This window comes from Lontra canadensis, unplaced genomic scaffold (assembly GCF_010015895.1).
Source record: "Lontra canadensis isolate GAN:19392208 unplaced genomic scaffold, GSC_riverotter_1.0 scaffold99, whole genome shotgun sequence".
Taxonomy (NCBI): Eukaryota; Metazoa; Chordata; class Mammalia; order Carnivora; family Mustelidae; genus Lontra; species Lontra canadensis.
Window position 1 is genome coordinate 7,145,708 of NW_022631093.1, and position 26,414 is coordinate 7,172,121.

Below are 26,414 nucleotides of genomic sequence, written 5' to 3' on the forward strand. Positions count from 1 at the left end.
CCATAATACACACACTGTTGAATTCACAGAAATAAGCCCAAGTCCCTCAATTCTGTTAGCACCAAATGAGATGGCCTCAATCTGCAGCTTCTCTCTCCATCTTCTCCATATAGTAGAAGCAACCAATGGACAGGTTCCTGTCCTGAACAAACCAGTAGCATCCTGATGGCTGGGCAGATGACTCATGTTAGCACCAAAGGGCTTTAGGACTAAGGAGATAGAGACGGGCAGAAACAGAACTGCTTGTTTATTTAATTCTTACTACACGAAGCAAGGAGAGGCTGAGGAGAGAAGCCTATGTAGGACTCATGAGAGATTCTTTTGGGCTTTGCCAAATACTTACCTTGTCCTCAATGATGGCGATAATGTCTCCGACAGTCTCAAAGTCCAGCTCTTCACCTGTGTAGGACACAGCAATATCCATCTTCTCAGCCAGATCTAAATCTTCCTTCCCATCTATACTGGGAGCCTTTGATCCCCCAGGGGCCTCTGCTACCCCTGATCGGAAACACTCTTCTTTGATAGAATTGATGATCATGGAGATTTCACTGCTATCCATGGAAACAGTCACAGTATGTGGGTCTGCCACAGCCTCCATGGGGACACAAGTGTCAGGCTGACTCACTGAATAATAGGAAGAGAAAAACATTTCAGAACCTCATTTGATACCAAGTGACCACCTCGAGATCAACCAAGGCTACAGACAGATGTCAAGCACCCATACACTTCAGCTCAGAAAAAGTTATCTTAGATCTACATCTTTGTATGTTTTCTTGTCCCCAGCTTTATCTAGAAAGCAGGGTAAGAACATGTTCTTAAGCCCACTCATATTTATACACTTAGCCCTTTTCCCCCAACACGTAAGTGCCCACCCACATCTTCTCAAATTCTTGTTTTTCTAAGGATAAAGATGGTATGTGTCCATGGAGAACTGAACAGAAGCACTGAATTGGAGTTGATGCTCTTGGGTCCGCTCTCTCTAACTGAAGCTCAAGAAGGAATTCTGGACCTAGTGGCTGCTCAGGGCGCAGGTCAAGGACGCACCTGGAGCTACACTCTCAGGAGTGGAGACATCCGGAGCAGAGGATGGTGCTGGCAGCGCAGGCATCATGACAATGGTAGCCTGGGACACAGACTCTACAGGGGGTGGCACAAGTTTAACTGGAGGTTCACTGGCAACAGTAGTGAAGGAAGCGAGAGGAGTGGTGAACTGTGTAGGACCAGCTTCTAAAAGCCGGGAAAGAGTGGGAGCACCTAACAGACAAAGAGGTACATAAAACAAGGTAAGAGGAAAGCACATGAACAAGAAGCAATAGCCACTTTAAGACTCAACCAAGAAAATTTTTAGTCTCAAAGAATGAAAAGAAACTTCTCTGTTGAATAAGATTATCTAAACCCTTACTTTTTCCAACCTTACTAATAAAGATCTTCTTCCAAGTTAGGAATGACCCAAAGCACTAGAACACACAATGTATGTCAAAAATAGGCAGCAACTTTTTTCCCAGAAGGAAATTAAACAGTAACAACAAAACCATGAAAAATTGGTATGAATAAATCTGTCACTTCTGCAATTAAGCATGCCATAAATCACCCAAATTCAATACCATTCAAATATCCCTATCTAAGGTTTGATATCTTGTCAAGTTTTTTCTTGCTTTACTTTATATATCTCACTTAATTCTCATGACATCCTTGTGAAGTACACACACTGCAATTAATAAAAGAGGAAATTGAGGTTCATGGGTTAAATCATCTACCCAAGGCCACAGAATCAGTATGCGGCAGGCTTACACTAAAACCAGTTCTCTGGCTTCAAATCTCAATTCCCTGTACTATAACCTCAGGTATCTCTAGCACTTTTCCATAATTTCACAAGCCCCAGGGAAGCAGTTTTACTACTAACTTCACTCTTCTCTTTGATATCTATGCTGTGGCCATCCAGAGCTAGCAGTACTTTGAAAATAAGAATGGATTTACAATCTGGGGCACTACATGGTTTAACAGGTGAAGCAGCACCAAAAAAAGTTGGGCTTTACATCTACAACTAACAGTTGCTTACTACTAAAGGCTAGAAACCAAAGACAGTCAACACTAAGATCAACATCTGCAAAGTAAAGTGGGCAACAGAAAGGTATTGACTTACCTGAGGCAGCAGGGGAGGCCGCAACAGTGTTGGGTGTTTGCTGCATTTCCCCACCATGTATCATGGGAAGAACCCCGCCTACCTCCAGGAGGACACCTGTACTGTTCAAGTGGCCAGAAGCCACAGCCATTTCACTCTCATTGACCTACCAGGGAAGAATAGAGGTGAAGGCTACACTCAAGCTTTCCTTTACTACCACTTCCCAAAAAAAGCTCCAGCAGTTGACCAAACTTCATGAAGTTAATATCCAAAGAGAATAATTTCAGACCCAAGGGAAGCTCTAATTTTTAAAAGTTATTTGACAAGAGTTCTCTGGAGAAGAGAACTGAAATAACTGTGGTTTCAGATAACTCAGGACCCAAGGATACTATCAACTTATTGGTTGTTTCTGTTTTTGTTTTTTAAATTAACATTTAATTAGGAGATCTCTTTCTCTTTTGAACTTTTTTTTTTTTCCATGTCATATTTTAGGTCCCAGGCACTCCCTTCCAAAGTACTAAATCACCACAGCTCTCAAACACCCACAGAAGTCTCCATACCAGTCTGGGGCTAGTAGGCAGGAGGCTGCCCTTCTTCAAGAGCTCTGACAGCAGAGGGGAGGGGGGTGGAGTTGCTTTCTGTCCAAGCATCTTTTTCTGGGGTGAATCATCTGTTACTGGGGTCATGGGGGCTTCTAAGGGTGCAGAGCCTGGAGGAAGGGTGTCAGGAATCCCAGGAAACGAGGTGACTGGGGTACTCGGCAAAGTCCCAGGGGTTACCTAAGAGACAACAGAGAACCTTTATCTGACTTCTCAAACTCTGGAAGGTTCCCTACTAATCTGGATGGGTTAGTGTGTCTAACTATTTCATTATTAGTCCTGAGTGAAACTGCCCAGAAACCCTCTACCCCTCCTGCTCTCAGCCACTCCATTCTTCCCCACAGTTTTTTCTCTTCTACCCACTCAAACCCACAACGACCCAAACATTCCACCCAACCTGTCTTTTACAATCTGCTTAACCACTACCAATATTCTATTTACAAGAAAACTTACTTCCATAGAAATTTTATAAGACTAGTTTACTTACAAATAATTCTTAACGTAGTATTTTACCTATCTCCCAAAAGGTCACAAGGCTCAATGTTTTTAGGTCCATCCTTATCTTAGAGCACAGAACATGGTACTTTAAGTCTTTCACTTTCAGACCAAGAGAGGAAAATGCCTCTAGGCCAAAAGTCGTTTCCTCATCACTCAGTTCTCTGCTGGCTTATTGCCCCTTTGCTGATCAATTCCTGCAGATGAAAATATACTCACTCCAGAGGTGGCCTCTTCCATAGTGGTTGCAGTCAAGTCTCCAAGTGGATAATCACCTCCTGGGGAGGCAGAGTCTATAGGAGAGCGGACCATCACAGTGGGTAATCTCCGAGGGGGTGTTTTTACTGCTTGACGAGCTAGAACATAAAAGCCGATGATTAGTTAGTCTTTAAGATTAAATAAATGAAAGCAGACACTACTCTGCTATATTATAATAAAGGACAAATGGGGATGCTGCATAATTAAAGCTGCATTATGAGTCTGGATGAGAAATCTTTAACACTTCTGGGAGACAGGTAACTTTTTAGATTCATTTTTCCAAACCATAATTCTCACACTAAGCAAACTCACTAAACTATCACAAAGGTCCTGAGGTAGCAAAGTGGTTCAAACATTCCTCAATAACCTCTTCGACAAGTTATTAGGTTTCTGCTTTTAACAAGAGGGAAAGACCTCACTGGCTCAAAGCATGTATTCCTAGACTTACAAATGCTTAAGTTCTTATCCAAAGAGTGGGCTATTCCTAATCTTACAGGACTTTGAATTCTAAAAACTTAATCATGTTCAACATTTATTTTAAGCCTTTGTGTCCTAAGATGACCCAAAGTCTAGTGATAACTGAGCAGAAATCATTTTCCAAGAGTTTCTTCCTGAATAAAAAGGGATGTTTTCACTCTGGTAAAAGAGAAGAGGATACAGAAAAGTATACAAGTAAATAAGCATCAGTGGATTCTATCTTACAATGTAGTCTTCAGCTGTTACTAGCATGCAGTATCCTATAGTTAACGGTTAAACAGAGTCACAAGGTTCGGTTTACCCTGATATGCAGCATCTGTAGCCTTCCTCTTTACTTCCGCCTCCTCTTCCTCCAATTTCTTCTTCCTAAAGAGAGAAGTAAGAGTAAGATCTTAGACAGCTCTAGTTCCTCTGTAGGTCACAGTACCCTACCCTCACAAGGAAATTCTCTGCCAGGCTAGCACTTGCTGAAGGAAAGGCCTAAAAAAGAATCCTTAAGCAGCATAACAGGATATGTTTTTTTACAATTTTTTAAAGATTTTACTTTTAGGTAATCTCTATACCCAATGTGGGGCTCAAACCCACACCCTCAAGATCAAGAGTCACATGCTCTGACTGGCCAGCCAGGCACCCCTAAAACGGGAAAATTTTTAGTGTACTCCCTAACTACCAGCTCTTCATAGGCAAACTAAAGTACTTTTCCAGTCAAAACTAAGTTATGGCCTCATGTTGAAATATTCCATCACATTACCTTCTACAACTCACTCCCCCCTCCCAGCTACTAGGCCACTCTGCAGCTTCTCCCTTCCAGAATCAATCAAATCTAAAGGGGTGGCAGATGGAGGAGATAAGCCAGATTACTTGAGGTGAAAACGGGATAAAACGAGAGAGATGTGTACAAAAGGAAGAACAATATAACCCACATCACAATGTCATTGCAAAGCTCATCCAGTCTGTTGTCCATGTGTCCAGCTTGAATTAGTTCTGCATCTCTTTTCAGCCGTCTAGAAAGAGAAGTAAGTTAACTAGGATTTTCAGTCTACTATTTAAAAAATTCTGACCAGTGTAAGAACTCAGCACCTTTAGTCTCTCCCAACCACTTCGTATTTTCTCTCTGATAAGTACCTATATTTTTCTTGGGTTTCCTTTATCACTTTCTTTAGTTCCTCAACTCGTTCAGCAGTCAATTTCCGAACAATGACATCTTCAACGGTTTCAACCACTTCTCCTTTTTCACCCCGTTTCCGTCTGTCGAAAATTTAAAAACAAAAACAAGTATTTTAATAGAAGAACATCTATTCCCACTCCCAAGTGCTTTCTTTGAGCCTCTCCACCATTTAACCATAGATAACTTCTATGCTCTATATTTAATTCTAAGCTCTATTTTTTAATCACCCAGTAATGTTAATAGATATAAAGCAGACTTCCACAGTAGACACTTTCACTAAAGAGATGTAGCTTGAATATCTGGCTTTGTACTCACTTTGGGGTTTCAGTGGTCTCTAGAAGCTCTGAGTACTGGGAAGCACAATGCTATGGAAAAAAAGTAAAAATATGATGAGCAAGCCGAGAAAGAAGCAACCTTTCAAAGTTTTACCATATCAGACTAGGGCTTAGAGAGGAGATCTCTATTAAGATACAAGCGGTTTCTGGGGTGCCTGGGTGGCTCAGTGGGTTAAAGCCTCTGCCTTCGGCTCAGGTCATGATCCCAGGGTCCTGGGATTGAGCCCTGCATTGGACTCTCTGCCCAGCAGGGAGCCTGCTTCCCTTCCTCTCTCTCTGCCTGCCTCTCTGCCTACTTGGGATCTCTGTCAAATAAATAAATAAAATCTTAAGGAAAAAAAAAAAGATATGAGTGGTTTCTAGGAGGGCAAATTACTCTGCAGTCACATCAGTTAAAAATACTCAATACCGGGCAGTGCCTGGGTGGTTCAGTTGGTTAAAAATCTGCCTTCAGCCCAAGTTATAATCCCAGGGTCCTGGGACAGGGTCCTGCATCAGGCTTCCTGCTCAGCAAAGAGTCTGCTTCTCCATCTATCCCTCCACCCTGACTGTGAACTCACTCTCTCATACTCTCTCTCAAATAAATAAAATCGTAAAAAAACAAACAAACAAAAAATCCTAAATACCAGGACACAGAAAAGGGAGTCTTCTGACCTAGAATTCATATATTTGGGGAAAAACAACCCAATAGCCAATATTGATAGTTAGTATCTACTGAGTAATTACCATATGTAAGGCACTGTGCTAAATGCTTTATAGGTATTACCTCGACTAAAACTTTACCACAATCCTGAAGCAACTTTTATCATTTTACAAATGAGAAAACTGAAAATCATGGTCCAAAGACTCTAACTGAAGTCATATTAAACCCAGATATTCTAACTCCAAAGCTTAGCCTTGTACATATTATGTTACACAGATAAGAAAGTTTATAATATGAACACACATGAAAGAAATGGCAAACAGTGGGAAAAATGAAAAGATATTCTCAACTATGCTTTCTCTTCATGGCATTAAAGCCTTACAATTAAAGGGCAGGGCCCAGAAGAAAACCCACTTCACATCTCTTAAGACTGCTCTAGGGGCGCCTGGGTGGCTCAGTGGGTTAAGCCTCTGCCTTCAGCTCAGGTCATGGTCCCAGTGTCCTGGGATCAAGCCCCGAATCGGGCTCTCTGCTCAGCAGGGAGCCTGCTTCCCCTCACTCTATGCCTGCCTCTCTGCCTACTTGTGATCTCTCTCTGTGTCAAATAAATAAATAAAATCTTAAAAAAAAAAAAAAAAAGACTACTCTAAAAGAGCACTTGCTTGGGAACTTACTTTTTGAGAGAACCAGTCTGGAGGGCGGCCAGGTTCTGCAAACGGCTTGATTGCTCTGCTAACTGATACCCTACGCAAAATGAGAAAACCATATTACACATGAAACAGGGAAAAAAGGGTGGTGGGGGGAGGTGAAGCTAAGAGTTCAAGCTTTGGAGTACAAAATTTAGAATGATAAACTGCCATCAGAAGTATTCTGAAATACGTGACTACGAAAAATGACACAACCACTTAAAATTTATTTGGCAGGGGGCGGGAGGGACACCTGGGTGGCTCAGTTGGTTAAAACGCCTGCCTTTAACGCAGGTCGTGATCCCAGTATCCTGGGATCAAGTCCTGCATTGCGCACCCCTTGCTTAGTGGGGAGCCTGCTTCTTCCCCCACCCCTCCCCGGCTTGTGTGCTTTCTCTCTCACGAATTAAAAAAAAAATTTCATTTAGAGGGAAAGTATCATTGCCAAATAGTTTTCCTAGGTGATATATTTCCTGAGTGAAGTGAACGTATTAGAACCTTGTACATTATCATTTCTGTGCATTTGGGCAAGCATTTTTATGTTGATTTTGGTCCTTTTAAAAGAGATTTGTCTTTTGAAAAACAATTTGTAATGTATTCCAGACTAAAAAGTTACCTTTTGATCCACTAATACAACTCCTAGGAGTATATTATTAAAAAAATAATCTAACAAAGAAGCAAGTACCAAGAAGAAAGCACCATGTAGACTTGATCAAACTAACAAACAGTTAAGTTTTTCCTAAATGCCTGCAGGGGATGTTTAACTTATGGCATTTCACCTCTATAAAATATTAAATAGGCCATAAAAATAATTATGAAATATATGTGGTAAAATGAAAATATATACCACGTAATATTAACCGAAAAAAAATGACACAACTTTCTACTATGATGCAATCATACAACCTTTTAAAAATTTGTAAAGACAAAAAACAAAAACAGGCAAAAATAAAAACAGGACTAGAACAGGATCAAGGAAGAGTGTAGGGCTTTAACTGTATCTATGTTTATTTCTTTAAAAAGATCCAAAGATGGACAACTAGGTGGCTCAGTCGGTTGTGCATCCAACTTGATTTCATCTCAGGTCATGGTCTGAGGGATCTGAGATTAAGCCCTCCGCTAAGCTCAGAGCCTGCTTGAGATTCCCCTTCTCTCTCTGCTCCTCTCCCTGCTCATACATGCTCTCTCTCTAATAAATAAAATTTTAAAGTCTTGAAAAAGATCCAAAGAAAACATGACAAAATATTAAGATTTGTTAAATCTAGTCCGGGTACAGGGATTCTCTATATTATTCTCACACTTCTCTTGGTTGAAAGACTACATAACTTTATTTTTTTAATGTATTTTTAAAGACTCTACTGATTTATTTGAGAGAGAGAGAGAGAGCACACATGAGCTATGGGAAGGAGTAGAGGGAGAGGGAGAAGCAGGCTCCTCGCTGAGCAGGGAGCCCGATGTGGGGCTCTATTCCAGGACTCCAAGAGCATGACCTGAGCCAAAGGCAGGCGCTTAACCAACTGAGCCACCCAGGTGCCCCGAAAAACTAGGTTAACTTTAAAAAGAAAAAAGTTTTTAATATCTGTGTTGAGATAATGGTATCACACAGCTCTTTTCCTTCATTTTTTTTTTAAGATTTTATTTATTTATTCATCAGAGAGAGAGAGAGAGCACAAGCAGGCAGAGAGGCAGGCAGAGGCAGAGGGAGAAGCAGGTTCCCCACTGAGCAAGGATCCCGATGCAGGACTCAATCCCACAACCCTGGGATCACGACCCAAGCTGAAGGCAGCAGCTTAACCAAATGAGCCACCCAGGCACCCCAACTCTTTTCCCTTTAAAAGTTCAACAGTTCGGGCTGCCTGGGTGGCTCAGTGGGTTAAGCCTCTGCCTTCAGCTCAGGTCATGATCTCAGGGTCCTGGGATCGAGTCCCACATCGGGCTCTCTGCTAGGCAGGGAGCCTGCTTCCTCCTCTCTCTCTCTCTCTCCCTCTCTACTTGTGATCTCTCTCTGTCAAATAAATAAAATCTTAAAAAAAAAAAAAAAGTTCAACAGTTCTATGGATAGCTATTAGCAAAAAATAAAGTTTGATCTATAATTTACATCTCAGACCAAGAAAAGCCCCAAATGAATCAATAATTTAAATATTTTTTAAAAATTTTACCATGAAAGTATTAGAAGAAATCAGATAATTATTTTATAATCTCAAACTAAGGTAAAACTTTCTAAATAGATCAAAAAATCTAGGACTGTTAAAAAAAATTAGGGCCACCTGGGTGGCTCAGTCATTAAGCATTTGCCTTTGGCTCAGGTCATGATCCCAGGGTTCTCGGATCAAGCCCCACACAGAGCTCCCTGTTCAGTGGAGAGCCCTCTCCATCTGCTGCTCCTTCTGCTTGTGCACACACACGTGCACGAGGCGCTCTCTTTCTCTCTCCCACTGTCAAATAAATAAATAAAGTCTTAAAAAAAATTAAAAATTAATAAGCTACATTTTAAAAGTCTTAAGGGTCCTGGGATCGAGTCCCGCATCGGGCTCTCTGCTCTGCGGGGAGCCTGCTTCCCTCTCTCTCTGCCTGCCTCTCTGCCTACTTGTGATCTCTCTCTGTCAAATAAATAAAATTTAAAAATAAAATAAAATAAAATAAAATAAAATAAAATAAAAAAATAAAAACCATACAGATTCTGGAAAAAAAAAAGAGAGAAATACTAATAAACAGAAAAACGGGAAAAAGCAGTTTACAAAAAAAGAAATACAAGTGGCTCTTAAACACACGAAGATATTCAACCTCACCCGCCACTAACATTAATGTAAATGCAAAACATGAGATTTCTCACTTTTTATAATACTGTCAAACATCAAAAATATCTAACAACTAGGACATAGAAAAAGGGACATTCTGATACATTAGTGAAGGGAATATAAATCGAAAGAATCTCAGAGTAGACAATTTGAAATATTTATCAAACTCTATGAACACCTACATTCTTTGACCCAGTAATTCTGCTTTCACTTAATAAATAACTATGCAAGATTATATCTGTATTAGCAAATGTCCATCAGTACAGTACCAGTTTGGTTTTTTTAAAGATTTTATTTATTAGAGAGAAAGAGCACAGCTCAAGCAAGTGCACAGCAAGGGGAACAGAAGAGGGGAAGGGAGAAGCAGGCTCTCCCAGAGTAGGGGAGCCCGATGCAGGCTGGATCCCAAGATTCTGGGATCATGACCAGAGCCAAAGGCAGATGCTTAACCAACTGAGCCACCCAAGCACCCCGTGAGTACCAGTTTAAAATAATAAATAAATAAATAAAAATACCAGGGAACACCTGGGTGGCTCAGTTGGCTAAGCGTCTGCCTTTGGCTCAGGTTGTGATCCCAGGGTCCTGGGATCAAGTCCCGAAATGGGTTCCTTGCTCAGCAGGGAGCCTGACTCTCCCTTTGCCTGCTGCTTCCCCTTGCTCTACGCACGTGCTCTCTCACTCTCTCTGACCAACAAAATCTAAAAAATAAAAAATTTTTTTTTTAAAAAGAGTACCAGTTAAATAAATTATAGTTTATCTGTATCAATACCATGCAGCTGCCTTAAAAAAAGGAATGAGAGCTTCGCATATTAAGTTAAATTAAAAAAGAGAAGCAGCAGCAAGATCAGTATGTATAGGGGTGCCTGGGTGGCTCAGTCGGTTAAGCATCTGCCTTTGGCTCAGGTCATGATCTCAGGGTCCTGGGATCAAGCCCCGCATCAGCCTCTCTGCTCAGCAGGGAGCCTGCTTCCCCCTCCCTCTCTCTGCCTCTCTGCTACTTGTGATCTCTCTCTCTGTCAAGTAAATAAATAAAATCTTAAAAAAAAATAGTATGTATAGTATTAAACCATTTCTGTTTATAAAGTAGGGGGAGAAAGAAAACACTTGTTCATGTATATAAAATTAATATTGGAGAAACACAAGTAAATGAAACTCTAAGAAAATGCTAACACTGGGAGATGAGCTATAGTGACAGAAGACACTGTGTACCATTTTGAACCTTCTGACTTAGTACCTCCTCAGAAAAGAAAAACAATTTAAAATATCAGGGCACCTGGGTGGCTCAGTGGGTTAAGTCTCTGCCTCCAGCTCAGGTCATGACCTCAGGGTCCTGGGACTGAGCCCGCATCGGTTTCTCTGCTCAGCAGGGAGCCTGCTTCCCCCTTTCTCTCTGCCTGCCTCTCTGCCTACCTGTGATTCGAATAAATAAATAAAATCTTTAAAAAAAAAAAAAAATCAAAGTTTTGGAGCACCTAGGTGGCCCGGTCGGTTAAGTGCCCAACTCTTGATTTCTGTTCAGGTCATGATCTCAGGGTTGTGAGACTGAACCCTGTGGGGCTCCTTGCTCAGCAGAGGAGTCTGCATGTCTTATTCCCTCTTCCTCTGCCCCTCCCCCACTCGCTCACGCTCTAAAATTTTTTTTTTTTTTAAAGATTTTATTTATTTATTTGACAGAGAGAGAGATCACAAGGAGGCAGAGAGGCCGGCAGAGAGAGAGGGGGAAGCAGGCTCCCCGCTGAGCAGAGAGCCTGATGTGGGGCTCGATCCCAGGACCCTGAGATCATGACCTGAGCCAAAGGCAGAAGTTTTAACCCACTGAGCTACCCAGGCGCCCCATCTAAAAATTTTTTTTTTATTATTTGACAGAAACACAGCAAGAGAAGAACACAAGCAGGGGGAGTGGGAGAGGGAGGAGCAGGCTTCCTGACAAGCAAGGAGCCCAATGCTGGGCTGAATCACAGGACCCTGGGATCATGACCTAAGCTGAAGGCAGACGCCTAACAACTGAGCCACCCAGGCATCCCTCCAAATATATATTTTTTTAAAATAAATAAAACTCCATTTTTACTTAAGTATTCTTACACTATTTTTAATCTGATTTATCAAATTAGTGTGATTTGCCTTGGGGTTTACCATTTAATTTGGTTCAAGAACAACTATTACCTAGGATACCCAGATTTCACCTTTAAAGTTATTTGAGGGGTGCCTGGGTGGCTCAGATGGTTGAGCAGCTGCCTTCAGCTGGGGTCATAATCCTGGAGTCCTGAGATAGAGGCCCACATCAGGCTCCCTGCTAAGCCTGATTCTCCCTTTTCCCCCTACTCTGCTCATTCCCTGTCTCTCTCTCAAATGAATAAATAAAAGTCATGATCCCAGGGTCCTGGGATCAAGCCCCACATCAGGTTCTCTGCTCGGCAGGGAGCCTGCTTCCTCCTCTCTCTCTCTGCCTGCCTCTCTGCCTACTTGTGATCTCTATCTGTCAGATAAATAAATAAAATCTTTAAAAAAAAAAAGAAAGAAAGAAAAGAAAAGAAATACTGAGTGCCAAGACAGTATCAATAGGGAAAGAATAGTGTTGTTAACAAATACTGGATAATGGGACATACCTATGTGCAAGAGACCTCTGCCTTACAACATATACAAAAATTAATTCAAAATGGGGTGACTAGCTGGCTCGGTCGGTAGAGCATGCAGTCCTAGATCTCAGGATCGTGAGTTCTAGCCCCAATTTGAGAGTTGAACCTACTTTAAAAAACAAAAAAAAAAACCCTGAAAATGGATCACAGACCTAAATGTATAGAACTAAATCTATAAAGGTTTGACAAAAAAACACAGAAATAGGGACACCTGGGGGCTCAGTGGGTTAAAGCCTCTGCCTTTCACTCAGGTCATGATCCCAGGGTTCTGGGATCGAGCCCTGCACCAGGCTCTCTGCTCAGCGGGGAGCCTGCTTCCTCCTCTCTCTCTGCCTGCCTCTCTGCCTACTTGTGATCTCTGTCTGTCAAGTAAATAAATAAAATCTTAAAAAAAAAAACCAACAACAACACAGAAAGAGTTTCTTAGCTATGACACCAAAAGCATAAGCAACACAAGAAAAAATAAATTGGACATATCAAAACTGAAAACTTTGTGTTGTAAGTGATACCAATCAAGAAAGTAAAAGGACAGCACACAAAATAGGAGAAATATTTGCAAATTATCTGACAAGCAATTTGTGTCCAGAACACACAAAGAATGCTTAAAACTCAGTAATAGTAATAATATAAAGAATCCAGAGGATTGGGGCACCTGGGGGGGGGGGCTCATGGGTTAAGCATTTACCTTCCACTCAAGTCATATTCCTGGGGTCCAGGATCGCTGCTCTGCAGGGTATCAGCTTCTCCCTCTGCCTCTTCCCCTTCCCCCCATTTAAGGCACTCTGTCTCTCTCTCTCTCAAATAAATAAAATCTTAAAAAAAAAAAAAATAGAATCCAAAGGATGAAAGCATTTTTCTGAAGAGATATAAATGACCAATAAGCATATGAAAATATGCTCAACATTAGTCATCAGAGAAATGCAAATCAAAACCACAAAGAGATACCATTTCATACTCACTAGCAAGACACACACTAAGTGTTGTTAGGCATACGAAGAAATTGGGGCCTTCATTCATTGCTTGTGGGAATGTAAAAAACATGAGGCTGTTTTAAAAAATAGTTCAGGGGCACCCGTGTGGCTCAGTCATTAAGCATCTTGCTTCAGCTCAGGTCATGATCCAGGATCCTGGGATCCTGTCAGGCTCCTTGCTCAGCAAGAAGCCTGTTTCTCCCTCTCCCCTTGTTTGTGTTCCCTCTCTCACGGTCTCTGCCAAATAAATAAAATCTTAAAATAAAATTAAATTAAAATTAAAAAAAAAATAGTTCAGCTGGAGGCGCCTGGGTGACTCAATTAATTGAGCCTCTGACTCTGGATTTTGTCTCAGGTCTTGGATCTCAGGATCCTGGAATCAAGCCCTGAGTCGGGCTGCATGCTCAGGAGGAAGTCTGCTTAAGGAGACTTATCCCTCTATCAAAAAAAAAGAAAAAAGAAAGAAAAAAAAAAAAAAAGGAGTCCCAATAACCCTCTGCTTGTGTGCTCTTTCTCTCTAAAATAAATAAATAAATATATTTTTTTTTAAATTAAGGAAATAATTCAGATGGTCCTCGAATTACAGAATTCCATTTGTATGAAATTTCCAGAATAGGCAAGCTACAGAGACAGAAAGGAGACTGAGTATCTGTCTGAGGGTGGGAGTGGGGGTGAAAGCTGGGGAGGTGGAGATTGTACAGTGACAACTAAGGAAGGGGTAAGAGATTTCTTTTAGAAGTAATGAAAATATTCTAAAATTAGACTGTGATAATGGTCACACAACTCTGTGAATATACTAAATTATGTGTATATACTAGGTTAATTTTATTTAATTTGAATTAAATCTCAATAATGCTATCAAAAAAGAAATACTGCTTAAACGCTAGTATGATTAACCATAGGAATCCACCAGTGTAATAAAAAAAATACCCAAAGTTTCTAAGACCCAAGAAAGCAGCTATCTTAGAAATCTTACCAGTTTTGATCTCCACTCCTCATGACTGAAGAGGCTAAACAGAGCTTCTCTCGGATAGACCATGGCTCTGTAGGGCCAGTACTCAGCAGCTTGTGTTCTAAAAGGAGAAAAGTCTTAGAGAACAACCACTAAGGTACTAGTTCTAAGGCCCAAAGGAAGGACTAAAAGTCTAATGCAAAACATCCCACCTTGTAGGAACAAAGTGAGTTACTACACACAATCTTGATTTTCACCTATGTCCTAAAAAATCATCACTTTTCATTCCCTGCAAATTGCGCTGAGTATCTGTCAAAACATTCTACTTCTTCAAATGACATGGCTACTTTGTTTTATTTTAAAAAGGCAGGGGAGAATGCCAGCGTAAGAATAAGAATGCCAGTTCTCCCGAAAGGCCCAGTTTTAAGACTACTTGATTCCAATTTGAACGCCAGGGCTTCTTTCCCAGGATTCCCAGCAGCCGCTCCCCTCCCCCATCCCGCGCCTCCTGCCCTTCCTCCTTCTTAGCATAAACTTGTTTACTTCTCTCCGTACTTCAACCTCCCTCTAGCTGTCAGGCCTAAAATACACTCTCAGCTCAGTGTCCGAAACAGGAAAATGGCTCAGATCCACATAACGCAATTTCCCTAAAGGCCGAAAAAGCTAAGAATTAAAGTACCCAATTTCTCTGGGAGATAGACCACGGGCCTCACAACGCTGGCCAGAAACGAACGGCTGAGAGCCGGTTACTCCCTATGACTCACAGCATCTCTTCGTCTGCACACCCAAGTCTCCTGAGCCCCTTTATCTCGCATTCCACAGAGTTCCCAAACACACAAGGATTCGCTGAGCTGCTTCTCTCAAATCTCCGCAGCCTCCCTGAGACACAACACCCTACACTTCTTCTGGGCCTCTAATCGTTAGTCTTCACGATACGGCCAAGCGCAGGTCTATCAAGACCCTGAACTCTTGGGCAATCATTGCTCCTAATCCCCAAACGTGAGACAGAAATCTGGTACCTAGCCTGTGGTCTAAAATGCCTTCCACGCAAAAACAGCGGACATACTTACTACCGGTTCCTGTCGCCATCTTGGCCCTGAAGTCTCCAGCCCCCTCAGGGAAGACGGTCTGGCGCGGCCGATGCCCGAGAACTCTGGGAAATAGAGTCCGGGAGTTTGTTCGCGATGCCTCCTGGGAAACGTAGTCCCATCCCCCGGATGAACAAGACTAAACCAGGCTTCTTGAGTGCTCTTGGGAAGCAATGTGCTAAAGAGGATGGCGCTGAAGCCTCAGAATATCCTTAGGTTTCTTAGAAAGAAGCTCCTAGGGTGCAAAGAAAAGTGTTAAGCGCGAAGAACTGTAGGCGGCCCAAGTCCAAACGCCGTCAGTTGGTAACCCGGACCCACATTAGAAAGCAAAGGTCAAGCCAGAGCAAACGGTCTACCAGGCTCATCCGCCCCCTTTCCTTGCGCTGATTGGCAGCTGCAGGCTTCGCTGTCTGATTGGCCGAACGAACGCAGCGCGTAATTTAAAACATTGTATCAGTAACAAAGGTGCGCCTCGTGGGTGGAGTTGTGCTCTCGGAAGGCGAAAGTCCAGGTTCGGCAGCAGGGTGTGTTAGCCGGTACCAGAGGAGGAGCGAGTGTCGCGTCTTCGGTGAGTTTAGGGCTGTGCCAGAGCCCAGCTGTGGTACCAGTTCTTGCCCTCGAGGGATAGGCTTTTAGAAACCGAAGCTGCCGCCACCCCCTCCCCTTTTTTTTAATACCTCTGTCCTCCCTTGGGGCCTAGAGTGAGGTTGGAGAAGGAGCCTAAGGCAAATATACCTTCTCCTCTACACCGGTGAGCGAGGCACCCTAGTTAGTGTATGGCCTTCTGCTTTTGGAAAAGCGAGATATCTTTATTCTTTTTGGCGGTCGGAAATGCCAGAACAGGATTACGTGATTAACTCCTTCTCTTACCCCCTATCCCTCTCTCTACTGGCATTTGAAGGAATAAGGGAGTAGGAAGTAAGGCAGCAAGAGGAAGGTGTCCTGGGGCAAGGAAATTGTTTCTTAGCATTTGCAGCCCCTTCTGTCCCTTAAGGTTCCCCTCCCGACCCACTCTTGTCTCTTTGTAGACCTAAGCTGCCCCTGCTGTCATGTCGCAAGGGATCCTTTCTCCGCCAGCCGGCTTGCTGTCAGATGAGGAGGTTGTAGTCTCCCCCATGTTTGAGTCCACAGCTGCAGATTTAGGGCCTGTGGTACGCAAGGACCTGATATCAGACTGCTCTGTCATCTCCACCTCCCTGGAGGATAAGCAGCAGGTAAAGGAGTTGGACAGTGGCTTGTCGGCAGAAAGTAATAGCCTCAGTCTACCAGTTGTTGTTAACAGAATTAGTATGAGGTCAAAGACAGCAATCCCAAGGGTCTGAGAGATCAATTCAAAATTAGGAGCAGGACAAGTAAAAAATGTAAATTTGTGTGTCCATAAGAGCTATTATTTGCATTCCATTAATGAAAGATACTCACATGCATACTCAGTCCTATGAGGGAAGGCTAATAGTTCTCTTCTTCACCGTGAGGCCTAGATGTGTTAAATAATTTGCCCAATACCATATTGCCATTTAGTATGTTTTTAATATCAAATGTAACTTCCATTTATGGAGTCTTTATGCCAAACTGGGGTTTCTCAGCTGCAGCATTATTAACATTTGGGGCCAGATAATTCTGTTTTATGGGGCTGTCTTGTACCTTAAGATGTCTAGCAGCATACCTGGCCTCTACCCACTAGATGTCACTAGCTCCTTCCCACTGTGACAACCAAGAAACTTCCCCTGACGTAGCTAAATGTCCCTTGGCAGGGAAATAGTGCTGGTTGAGCACAACTCTACTAGGATGTCTCCTCTTTTATAGAGAAGATTTCATGAGAGCAGGAGCCTTGGTAATATCCCTGACTGTGGACTACCAGAACATTAGAGTTCCCAGGCCATAGTAGGTAGATCTCTAAACGTCTGTTGAATGAATGAAGTGGGTTCTATTATTAACCCAGTTCTATAGATAGGGAAACAGAGGCGGGAATCTAAAGAACTTGTTCAAGATGTCATACTTCTAAATGATGGAATTGGAACTCAAATTTAGGTTCGTCTGCCTCCAAGGTGCTTTCCGCAGAGTTCAAAACTACTGTGTTTTGCTGTAATACCACAGTCTGATTTGCCTACCAGTTAACCAGTTCTAATTCAGAAAGTCAGTGTGGCAGGCCATGTTTCCAGGATACTGAAGACAGTGAAGGGTGATAAAACAGAGAAAAAACCCATGTGGGTTGGAATGAATATGGAGCTATAGAGTAGCTCTCTGTACAGACACTTGAGGTGAAATGGAGGTAGTGTTAGCAGACTCTCTGGAAATAAGCTATGTTTGCCCATCTGCTTGGAAGTAACTGCTGATTCTGCCCTGGAATTCTCCCACAGGTTCCATCTGAGGATAGTACAGAGAAGGTGAAAGTATACCTGAGAGTTAGGCCCTTGTTACCTTCAGAGTTGGAACGACAGGAAGATCAGGTGAGTGTCTGAGGCGGGAGGATTTAAGATAGAATGATGCAATACAGTAAAGTTTCCCGGGATTGTTTCCTTCTGTGATTTTTTTCTTTTTACCCCTTCTCAGGATTGTGTCCGTATTGAGAATGTGGAGACCCTTGTTCTACAGGCACCCAAGGATTCCTTTGCCCAGAAGAGTAATGAGAGGGGAATTGGACAAGCTGCCCATAGATTTACCTTTTCCCAGGTATGGAGCTACTACTTTATGAACAAGAACCAACATATTAGGAACAACTTTATTCTCTCTTTAGAGGGGAAGCTTTTCAATTGACCGTGAGTTCCATTACATGTCTATAATTTTGGGGACTCATGTGCGAGTCCGTGCATCACATACTTTATGTGCATTAATTCCCAACATTTCCCATTATTATTATCATTCTTGTCCCTATTTTCCTGATAAGGATACTATGACTCAGTGAAGGTTATGTTGCTGAATCGGTAGTGTTAGGCCTTGCATGTAGAATTATCCATCTCCAAAGCCCACACCTGTGATTACTGTGTTGCTCTAAGGCCCGCACAATGGCCTTGGAGACTACTGAAGATCAGAGGCAAAGACCAGGGTACGATCCCTCCATTCCTGATAGTACCTGGAAATATTTGTTGATTTGGATGAAAGAGGCACTGGCAGAGAGCGGTTTAGTTTTCAGTGTTTGGAGAGCATCTGGCAGCACTGCAGGAAGAGGTTGCTTGAGTAGTCTCCAGAGCCAATCACCCAGGAAGGGACATATCTGCTGGCTCTGTACAGGAGGCAAGTGGGATATGAGGAATGGGCCTCTGAGAAATTGGGTCTGTCTCTAGATCTTTGGGCCAGAAGTGGGACAGGCATCCTTCTTCAACCTGACCGTGAAGGAGATGGTAAAGGATGTACTCAAAGGGCAGAACTGGCTCATTTATACATACGGAGTCACCAACTCAGGGAAAACCCACACAATTCAAGGTGAGTGAGTGGTAGGCCTCACAAAATTACTGATTGGCCTGTAATGATGCTTTTCGTTTTGTTTTGTTTTGTTTTAAGATTTTTTAATTTATTCGTTTGAGAGAGAAAGATAGGGAGAGTGCATGAGCAGGGGGGAGGAGAAGAGGGAGAAGCAGGGAGCTCGACATAGGACTTGATCCCAGGATACTATGGGATCATGCCCTGAGCTGAAGGTCAGAGGGCAGACACTTAACTAACTGAGCCGTACAGATGCCCCTGTAATGATGTTTTTGAATTTGGGAAGAACACTCAGCTATCCATCTTTCACCATGTTTCCAGGTACCATCAAAGATGGAGGGATCCTACCCCGGTCATTGGCTCTGATCTTCAATAGCCTCCAAGGTCAACTTCATCCAACACCTGATCTGAAGCCTATATTCTTCAATGAGGTAATCTGGCTAGACAGCAAGCAGATCCGACAGGAGGAAATGAAGAAACTGGCCCTGCTAAGTGGAGGCCTCCAAGAGGTGAAGTGCTAGGTTTACAGAGGTGGGGATAAGAGGACAAATCTGTGGAAAGCTGTGTGCTTATTTTCTCCCTGGGCCCCTCCAGGAGGAGCTGTCCACCTCCTTGAAGAGGAGTGTCTACATTGAAGGTCGGATGGGGACCAGCACCAGCTTTGACAGCGGCATCGCTGGTCTCTCCTCCAGTCACATGACCAGCAGTATCCAGCTGGATGGTATGTACCATGACTGGACTTTGTACCAAGTAACAGTAGAAACCCACTCCCTTGCTCCCAGCAGCTGCCAGATGTATAGACCAAAGGTTTCAACCTAAGCTGCTCCTTCTAAGGCCCCCGCAGGCCGAAGGGGAGATGGACTACTCTAGAGTTGATGCCGTGTACATGGACTTCTTCCCCAGAAACGAGTCACCAATGGGCACAGCCAGACACTGCCCCTGTGAGTGTCCCTACTGATATTCGCTTCTCCATCTGGATCTCCTTCTTTGAGATCTACAATGAACTGCTTTATGACCTGTTAGAACCACCTACCCAGCAGCGTAAGAGGCAGACTCTGCGGCTATGTGAAGACCAGAATGGCAATCCTTATGTGAAAGGTATGGGAAGTTGGGGAGGCTGACAACAACCCTGAAACGGGACTTGGGAGAAACCTGGACAAGTTAGGTGCTCCCATCTTTTGTGTGCCTTTCTCTTTGCCTCAGATCTCAACTGGATTCATGTTCAGGATGCTGAGGAGGCCTGGAAACTGCTCAAAGTGGGTCGTAAAAACCAGAGCTTTGCCAGCACCCATCTGAACCAGAACTCTAGCCGCAGGTGATGGGCTATGGGAGTCAACTTACCATAAGTTCTAGGAAACAATAATCCTCCGCCTAGTCATGGAAGATACACAGTGACTTTTCATTTTTTTCTTGATTTCCAGTCACAGCATCTTCTCGATACGGATCCTGCACCTTCAGGGGGAAGGGGATATCATCCCCAAGATCAGCGAGTAAGTTTTTCCCTTTAGAAATGTGGGCTGATGGGGCGCATGGGTTGTTCAGTGGATTAAAGTCTCTGCCTTCGGCTCTGGTCATGATCCCAGGGTTCTGGGATCGAGCCCCACATCAGGTTCTCTGCTCAGCAGGGAGCCTGCTTCCCCCCATCTCTCGGCCTGCCTCTCTGCCTACTTGTGATCTCTGTCAAATAAATAAATAAAATCTTAAAAAAAAAAAAAAGTTTAGAAATGTGCACTGCTTGGTCATAAATGGTACGGAGGCAGGGGTTAAGGGAAGTCCTCAGAGTTATTACATTAGAGCCTTGCTCTGCTTTCTTGGGTACAGAGATCCTTGGTGGGTCCTCCTCTCCCAAGAACTATGTGAAGGGCTGGAAAGCTCATAACATGTGGGGTCCTTATGTCAGATCCTGTCCACCATTCAAGGTTGTCACTCTGTGATCTGGCTGGCTCAGAGCGCTGCAAAGATCAGAAAAGTGGTGAGCGGCTAAAGGAAGCAGGAAACATTAATACTTCTCTGCACACCTTGGGCCGTTGTATTGCTGCCCTGCGCCAAAACCAGCAGAATCGGTGAGCTTCTGACTGTAAACTGTGGGCTGGGATGGTCTGGGGCACTGCAGCTTGCTAAGAGACCTCCTGGTCATTACTGGAGATGGTGTTGGGACACTCCAAGGGCTGGAATTCTTTTCACAGCTGTTCTCTGATCCTTTGCTAGGTCAAAACAGAACCTGGTTCCCTTCCGTGACAGCAAGTTGACTCGAGTATTCCAAGGCTTCTTCACAGGTCGAGGCCGCTCCTGTATGATTGTCAATGTGAATCCCTCTGCATCTACCTATGATGAGACCCTTCATGTGGCCAAGTTCTCAGCCATTGCCAGCCAGGTAAGAAGCTGTAGGTGCAATGGTTGTGCTCACTTTGGGCTGGTACCTTTATTTAAGGAATCTGCTAGGGACTAGTTATGAATTCACTTGATTTCCCACCCGCTCCATCCCTAGCTCGTGCACGCTCCACCTGTGCAATTGGGATTCCCATCGCTACAGTCATTCATCAAGGAACAGAGTCTACAGGCATCTCCCAGCTTAGAGATGGGAGCTAAGACAGATCCAGGCCTTGATGATGACACTGAAAATGACCCTGACATCTCCATGTATGGCAAGGAGGTGAGAATGCAAGAAAGCTCTGGGTAGCAGCTTGATGGCTACATATTTTCCACGCTGCCTTCTAGGTGGGCCTTTACCTTTGTGGGGCATGGACATCTGATCACTTGTGAACTGTGTGTTCCTCCAGGAGCTCCTACAGGTGGTGGAAGCCATGAAAGCACTGCTTTGTAAAGAACGGCAGGAAAAGTTGCAGCTGGAGATGCAGCTCCGTGATGAAATTTGCAATGAGATGGTGGAACAGATGCAACAACGGGAGCAGTGGTGCAGGTATCAGCTGAGTGACTGCTCTTGGTCTGTTAACTACACCAGATAGAGGGTGGGGAATAGGGACTAGGATAGAGTTGTGCCTTAAGCTCTGTTCTCCAAACTTACTCCTCAGAATCTTCGCTCCCTTACCTTTTCTTCTCTTTTTAAAAAGAAAAACTGATTATTGGGGTGTGTGGGTGACTCAGTTGGTTAAGCTTGACTCTTGATTTTTGGCTCAGGTCATGATCTCAGGGCCATGAGATGGAGGCCCCCCCCCATTGGGCTCTGCACTGGGTGTGCACCCAGCTTTAGGCACTCTCTTTCCCTCTCCCGCTGCCCCTCCCCCGACTTGCTCTCACTCTTTTTTCTTTTTTAAGATTGTATTTATTTATTTGACAGAGATCACAAGTAGGCAAAGAGGCAGGCAGAGAGAGAGGGGGAAGCAGGCTCCCCACTGAATAGAGAGCCCGATGTGGGGCTCAATCCCAGGACCCCGAGATCATGACCTGAGCCAAAGGCAGAGTCTTTAACCCACTGAGCCACCCAGGCACCCCTCGCTCTCACTCTCTTAAAAGAAGACTTATTATGGAGTATAACTGACACCAATATTAGTTTCACACATACAACCTAAGGATTTGACAATTCCATACATTTTTCAATGTTAACCACGGTAAGTGTAGTCATCATCTATCAGCCATAATTATTACAGTGTTACTGACTATACTCCTAATGCTGTACTTTTCATCTCTGTGACTTATTTATTATACAATTGGAAGTTTTTACCTTTTAATTCCTTTTACTGATTTCACCCATTCCTCCCACCCCCTATCCCCGGCAACCACCAGTTTAGTCTGTTCTCTGTATTTAAGCCTATTAAAAAAAAAGTCATTGTTTTTTAGATTCCACATAAAAGTGAAATCATATGGTATTTTGTCTTTCTCTGATTTATTTCACTTAACATAATTTCTCAGTCCAAAAAAAAAAATATTAGTCCATCCATGTCATTGCAAAAGGGAAAGATTTCATTCTTTTTTTTTTTTTTTTTTTTAAAGATTTTTATTTATTTATTTGACAGAGAGAGATCACAAGTAGGCAGAGAGGCAGGCAGAGAGAGAGGAAGGGAAGCAGGCTCCCTGCTGAGCAGAGAGCCCGATGCGGGGCTCGATCCCAGGACCCTGAGATCATGACCTGAGCCGAAGGCAGAGGCTTAACCCACTGAGCCACCCAGGCGCCCCGAAAGATTTCATTCTTTATGGCTGAGTAGCATTCCATCGTTTGTGTTGCATGTGTGTGTATGTGTACCCCATCTTCTTGTCCTGCTCCATTTTCGACCTGGGCCGGTCCACCCCTCCTTAGGCAACCTGGTGGTCCCCCGCTCCCAGGAAGTCACCATATTGATGCCGAACTTAGTGCTGACACCAGCATAGTGCATTACAGCCCAGAACTCCTGGGCTCAAGCGATCCTCCTGCCTCAGCCTCCCCAGTAGCTGGGACTACAGGCACGTGCCACCACGCCCATACCCCATCTTCTTTATACATTTTTCTCTTCTGACAGTGAACATTTGGACACCCAGAAGGAACTATTAGAGGAAATGTATGAAGAGAAACTAAAGATCCTCAAGGAGTCACTTACAAGTTTTTACCAAGAAGAGCTTCAGGTGAGTTGCCCTGAAAGCAGCCTCAACTGGCCATTGATTCCCATCACTAGCTTGTCTGATGTAAATAGATTTTATAAACTCGGTAGGGGAGGAATATGTAACTCAGTTTTTTCCTAGTTCTTGTACTGTATAGGTGTCAGTCTATGAATTAAGGGTTGATTGACCTTGATTTAAGTGTTAACAGGCTTTTTTTTTTAATTTTAAGATTTTATTTATTTATTTGAGAGAGAGAGCAAGCAGGAGCAGGGTGGGAGGGGCAGCAGGAGGAGAAGCAGACTCCCTGCTGAGTGCGGAGCCAGGATCCAGTAGATCACTACCTGAGCCGAAGTCAGACTGAAGTCAGGTACTTAGTCGGCTAAGCCACCCAGGTACCCTGCTAACGGGCTTTTCAAGCATAACAATCAGGGAAGATTTTGTTCACCGTTCAGTCATCTGTTCCTGCAGGATTTGCCTGACTCTGGATAGAACTGTGCTTTCTGCTTCCCTCTTAGGACCGGGATGAGAAAATTGAAGAGCTAGAAGCTATTTTGCAGGAAGCCAGACAGCAGCCAATAGCTCAACAGTCAGGGTTTGAACTTTCCCTTCGGCGGTCACAAAGGTTGGCAGCTTCTGCCTCCAATCAGCAGCTCCATGAGGTTAAAGCTAAACTGGAACAGTGCAGAGCAGAGCTAAACTCCACCACTGGAGGTAAGGAAGGAGAGAGGGCACAAAGCATAGGAGTGGTTCAGAGAAGAACTGTTCTTGAAACTTGGGCCTTCAAATTCCCAACTCCAAGATAATTTTCTCAACTCTGAGCTACATCCCCTGACCTTTCACTCTAGGATGCACATGACCTCCCTTTTTATATTTGCTGCAAATATAAAAGCTACTGTTAATTCAGTTAAGAGGTAAGTCCAAGGCTAGAAAGCCTACATGTTGAAGTTTTCTTGTTTCCTTCCCTCAGAACTACAGAAGTATCAGAAAATGTTAGAACCACCACCCTCAGCCAAGCCCTTTATCATTGATGTGGACAAGAAATTAGAGGAGGGCCAAAAGGTAATTTACACCTTTCTCTGTTACCAAGGATCTTACCTAAGGCAGCTTCCAGCCCTCTATCCGTGGTTCACGTGAGGTCCAGGATTATTATTTTTTGTGCACAGTCCTGCAGAGTGGTTACTTCATTTAGCTGACTAGCCTTCTAATTTTACTTCTCTTCAAGTGGCTATTTAATTCCTTCAGCTCATTATCTTGGTTGATCTTGGCCACAATGTGGTTCCTACTCTTATTTTTTTCAGAATATAAGGCTCCTGCGGACAGAGCTTCAGAAACTTGGTGAATCTCTCCAGTCAGCAGAAAGAGCCTGTTGCCACAGCACTGGGGCAGGAAAACTTCGTCAAGCCTTGACCACTTGTGATGACATCTTAATCAAACAGGTCAGGGCACCTTATATATATCTCCTTCTCTCCCATCAGCCCACTCTAAAACATATGTGAGAAAGAAGAATGAGAAGCAGAAGAGAAAGGCAGAGGTTTGGGGGCTAGTCTTAAAGGAATAAAATTATTTATTAAGTACAAGGTTACTAATCTAAGTAATTTATAGGCATTTTCTGTTATAACAAACCTATGGAAGTAGATCATATTTCATCCAAAATGTGTATATTTTAAGGGGCATCTGGCTGGCTCAGTCAGTAAACTTTTATCTTGGGGTCATGAGTTCAAGCCCCACATTGGGCATGGAGCCTACTTAAAAAAATAAAACTCTGTATTTAAAAAACCAAAAAAGCCAAAATGCATAGATTTTATGAAAGTGTTATTTTATATACCACTAAGACAAAACACTAACAATTAAGCTATGACCATCATCATCAGTAAATGCACCCTGATTTCAGAGTGCAAAAAAAATTTAGACTAAGCACAGCTTTTTTTTTTTTTTTTTTTTTAAGTTTATTTATTTTTGGTAATCTGTGCACCCAGTGTGGGGATCAAACTCATGACCTGAGACCAAGAGTCATATGCTCTACTGACTGAGCCGCCAGGTGCCCCTAAACACAGCTCTTAATACATAGGCACTAGGGCTCTTGGAGGTTAAATAAACTTATTCAAGCTCATGCCACATATTATAAAATGTCCTTCTATTCAGTGCTATTTGTTTGGGTTTTAAAGAAAACACTCCCTATTCAATGATAAGCTCTTATTTTAAAGAATTAATCTTTGTAAAAACAGTTGTTAGTAACTAGGTAGTGGATGGCACGTGTTACCTTGCACTTTAGTTTCTCTAACACACCAGACCAAAATGTTTTATTTAATTTTATTCATCTTCCTTAGGATCAGACCCTGGCTGAGCTCCAGAATAACATGATGCTAGTAAAACTGGACCTTCGGAAGAAGGCAGCATGCATCGCAGAGCAGTATCATACTGTACTAAAACTCCAAGGCCAGGCTTCTACCAAAAAGCGCCTTGGTGCCAACCAGGAAAACCAGCAACCAAACCAACAGCCCCCAGGGAAGAAACCGTTTCTTCGAAATTTACTTCCCAGAACACCCACCTGCCAAAGCTCAACAGACTGTAGTCCTTATGCCCGGATCCTGCGCTCACGGCGCTCCCCTTTACTCAAATCTGGGCCTTTTGGCAAAAAATACTAAGGCTATGGGAAAGGAGAGAGCAGTCATTGCCCTGAGGCAGGTCACTGCTTGAGAAACAGGTCTCTTAAAAAGCTTTACCAATACCTGGAACTGTATCCAGAATGCAATATACATACACTAGTTATTTTCCTCCCTTTTGTAATATAATCAAATATGTAATCTCATGCTTTTTTACTTATATGGTTTCTATGCACACACAAAGTTATATTAAATAAACATACTGTTCACATTTTTTGTGGGTTTCTTTCACATTTTTTGTTTGAATTCCAAATTTAACAAATTCATTAAAATGGGACTTTTAAAACAGGGAAAAAATTGAAAATTAAACATCATTTGGGCCCCTTGGAACCTTGAACAGGAATGGCAGTAGAGATATGTAACTAGTGGACAGCTAAGCTAAGAAAAGCCTTGTAAGAAATGAATTCAAGGGACATTAGATACTCTAATGTCCTTAATATAAAGTTATACTAAATATATATATATGTACACATATATATAAAATATAAAATATAGATACCTTAATATAAAATGAAGTGTCGTTCCTGAAGAGGTGACTGGCTAACAAACTTGTTCTGGAAATAACAAAGGAAG

At 43.0% G+C, this 26,414-nt stretch overlaps 2 protein-coding genes across 6 annotated transcripts in view; one reads left to right on the forward strand and one right to left on the reverse strand.

Moving 5' to 3' along the window:
* Nucleotides 1–15,325, reverse strand: part of BRD8 (bromodomain containing 8) — a 33,401-nt gene extending 18,076 nt beyond the window's left edge. For 3 of the 5 annotated variants that reach the window (XM_032837615.1, XM_032837614.1, XM_032837613.1), the window contains exons 1-12: nt 15,211–15,322; nt 14,165–14,261; nt 6,772–6,841; nt 5,435–5,484; nt 5,077–5,199; nt 4,875–4,955; nt 4,253–4,317; nt 3,436–3,572; nt 2,683–2,901; nt 2,144–2,288; nt 1,045–1,254; nt 344–624 (exon numbers count right to left, since the gene is read on the reverse strand). In XM_032837615.1, coding sequence (XP_032693506.1) covers nt 344–624; nt 1,045–1,254; nt 2,144–2,288; nt 2,683–2,901; nt 3,436–3,572; nt 4,253–4,317; nt 4,875–4,955; nt 5,077–5,199; nt 5,435–5,484; nt 6,772–6,841; nt 14,165–14,261; nt 15,211–15,229 — 1,497 coding nt within the window. In that variant the 5' untranslated portion in view covers nt 15,230–15,322. Of the gene's footprint in view, nt 1–343; nt 625–1,044; nt 1,255–2,143; nt 2,289–2,682; nt 2,902–3,435; nt 3,573–4,252; nt 4,318–4,874; nt 4,956–5,076; nt 5,200–5,434; nt 5,485–6,771; nt 6,842–14,164; nt 14,262–15,210 lie in introns of all 5 variants that reach the window. The other 2 variants (XM_032837617.1, XM_032837616.1) reach the window with 2 other exon arrangements.
* A 52-nt stretch (nt 15,326–15,377) lies between these two features.
* KIF20A (kinesin family member 20A) lies at nt 15,378–26,052 on the forward strand. The gene is made up of 19 exons (XM_032837618.1): nt 15,378–15,796; nt 16,257–16,442; nt 17,586–17,675; nt 17,779–17,898; nt 18,510–18,648; nt 18,967–19,154; nt 19,240–19,366; nt 19,549–19,743; nt 19,849–19,960; nt 20,067–20,135; nt 20,565–20,708; nt 20,854–21,019; nt 21,134–21,298; nt 21,426–21,565; nt 23,100–23,202; nt 23,694–23,889; nt 24,146–24,237; nt 24,477–24,614; nt 25,506–26,052. The coding sequence occupies exons 2-19, from the start codon at nt 16,278–16,280 to the stop codon at nt 25,821–25,823; spliced, it is 2,667 nt and encodes an 888-aa protein (XP_032693509.1). The 5' UTR covers nt 15,378–15,796; nt 16,257–16,277; the 3' UTR covers nt 25,824–26,052.
* Nucleotides 26,053–26,414: the final 362 nt, after the last annotated feature.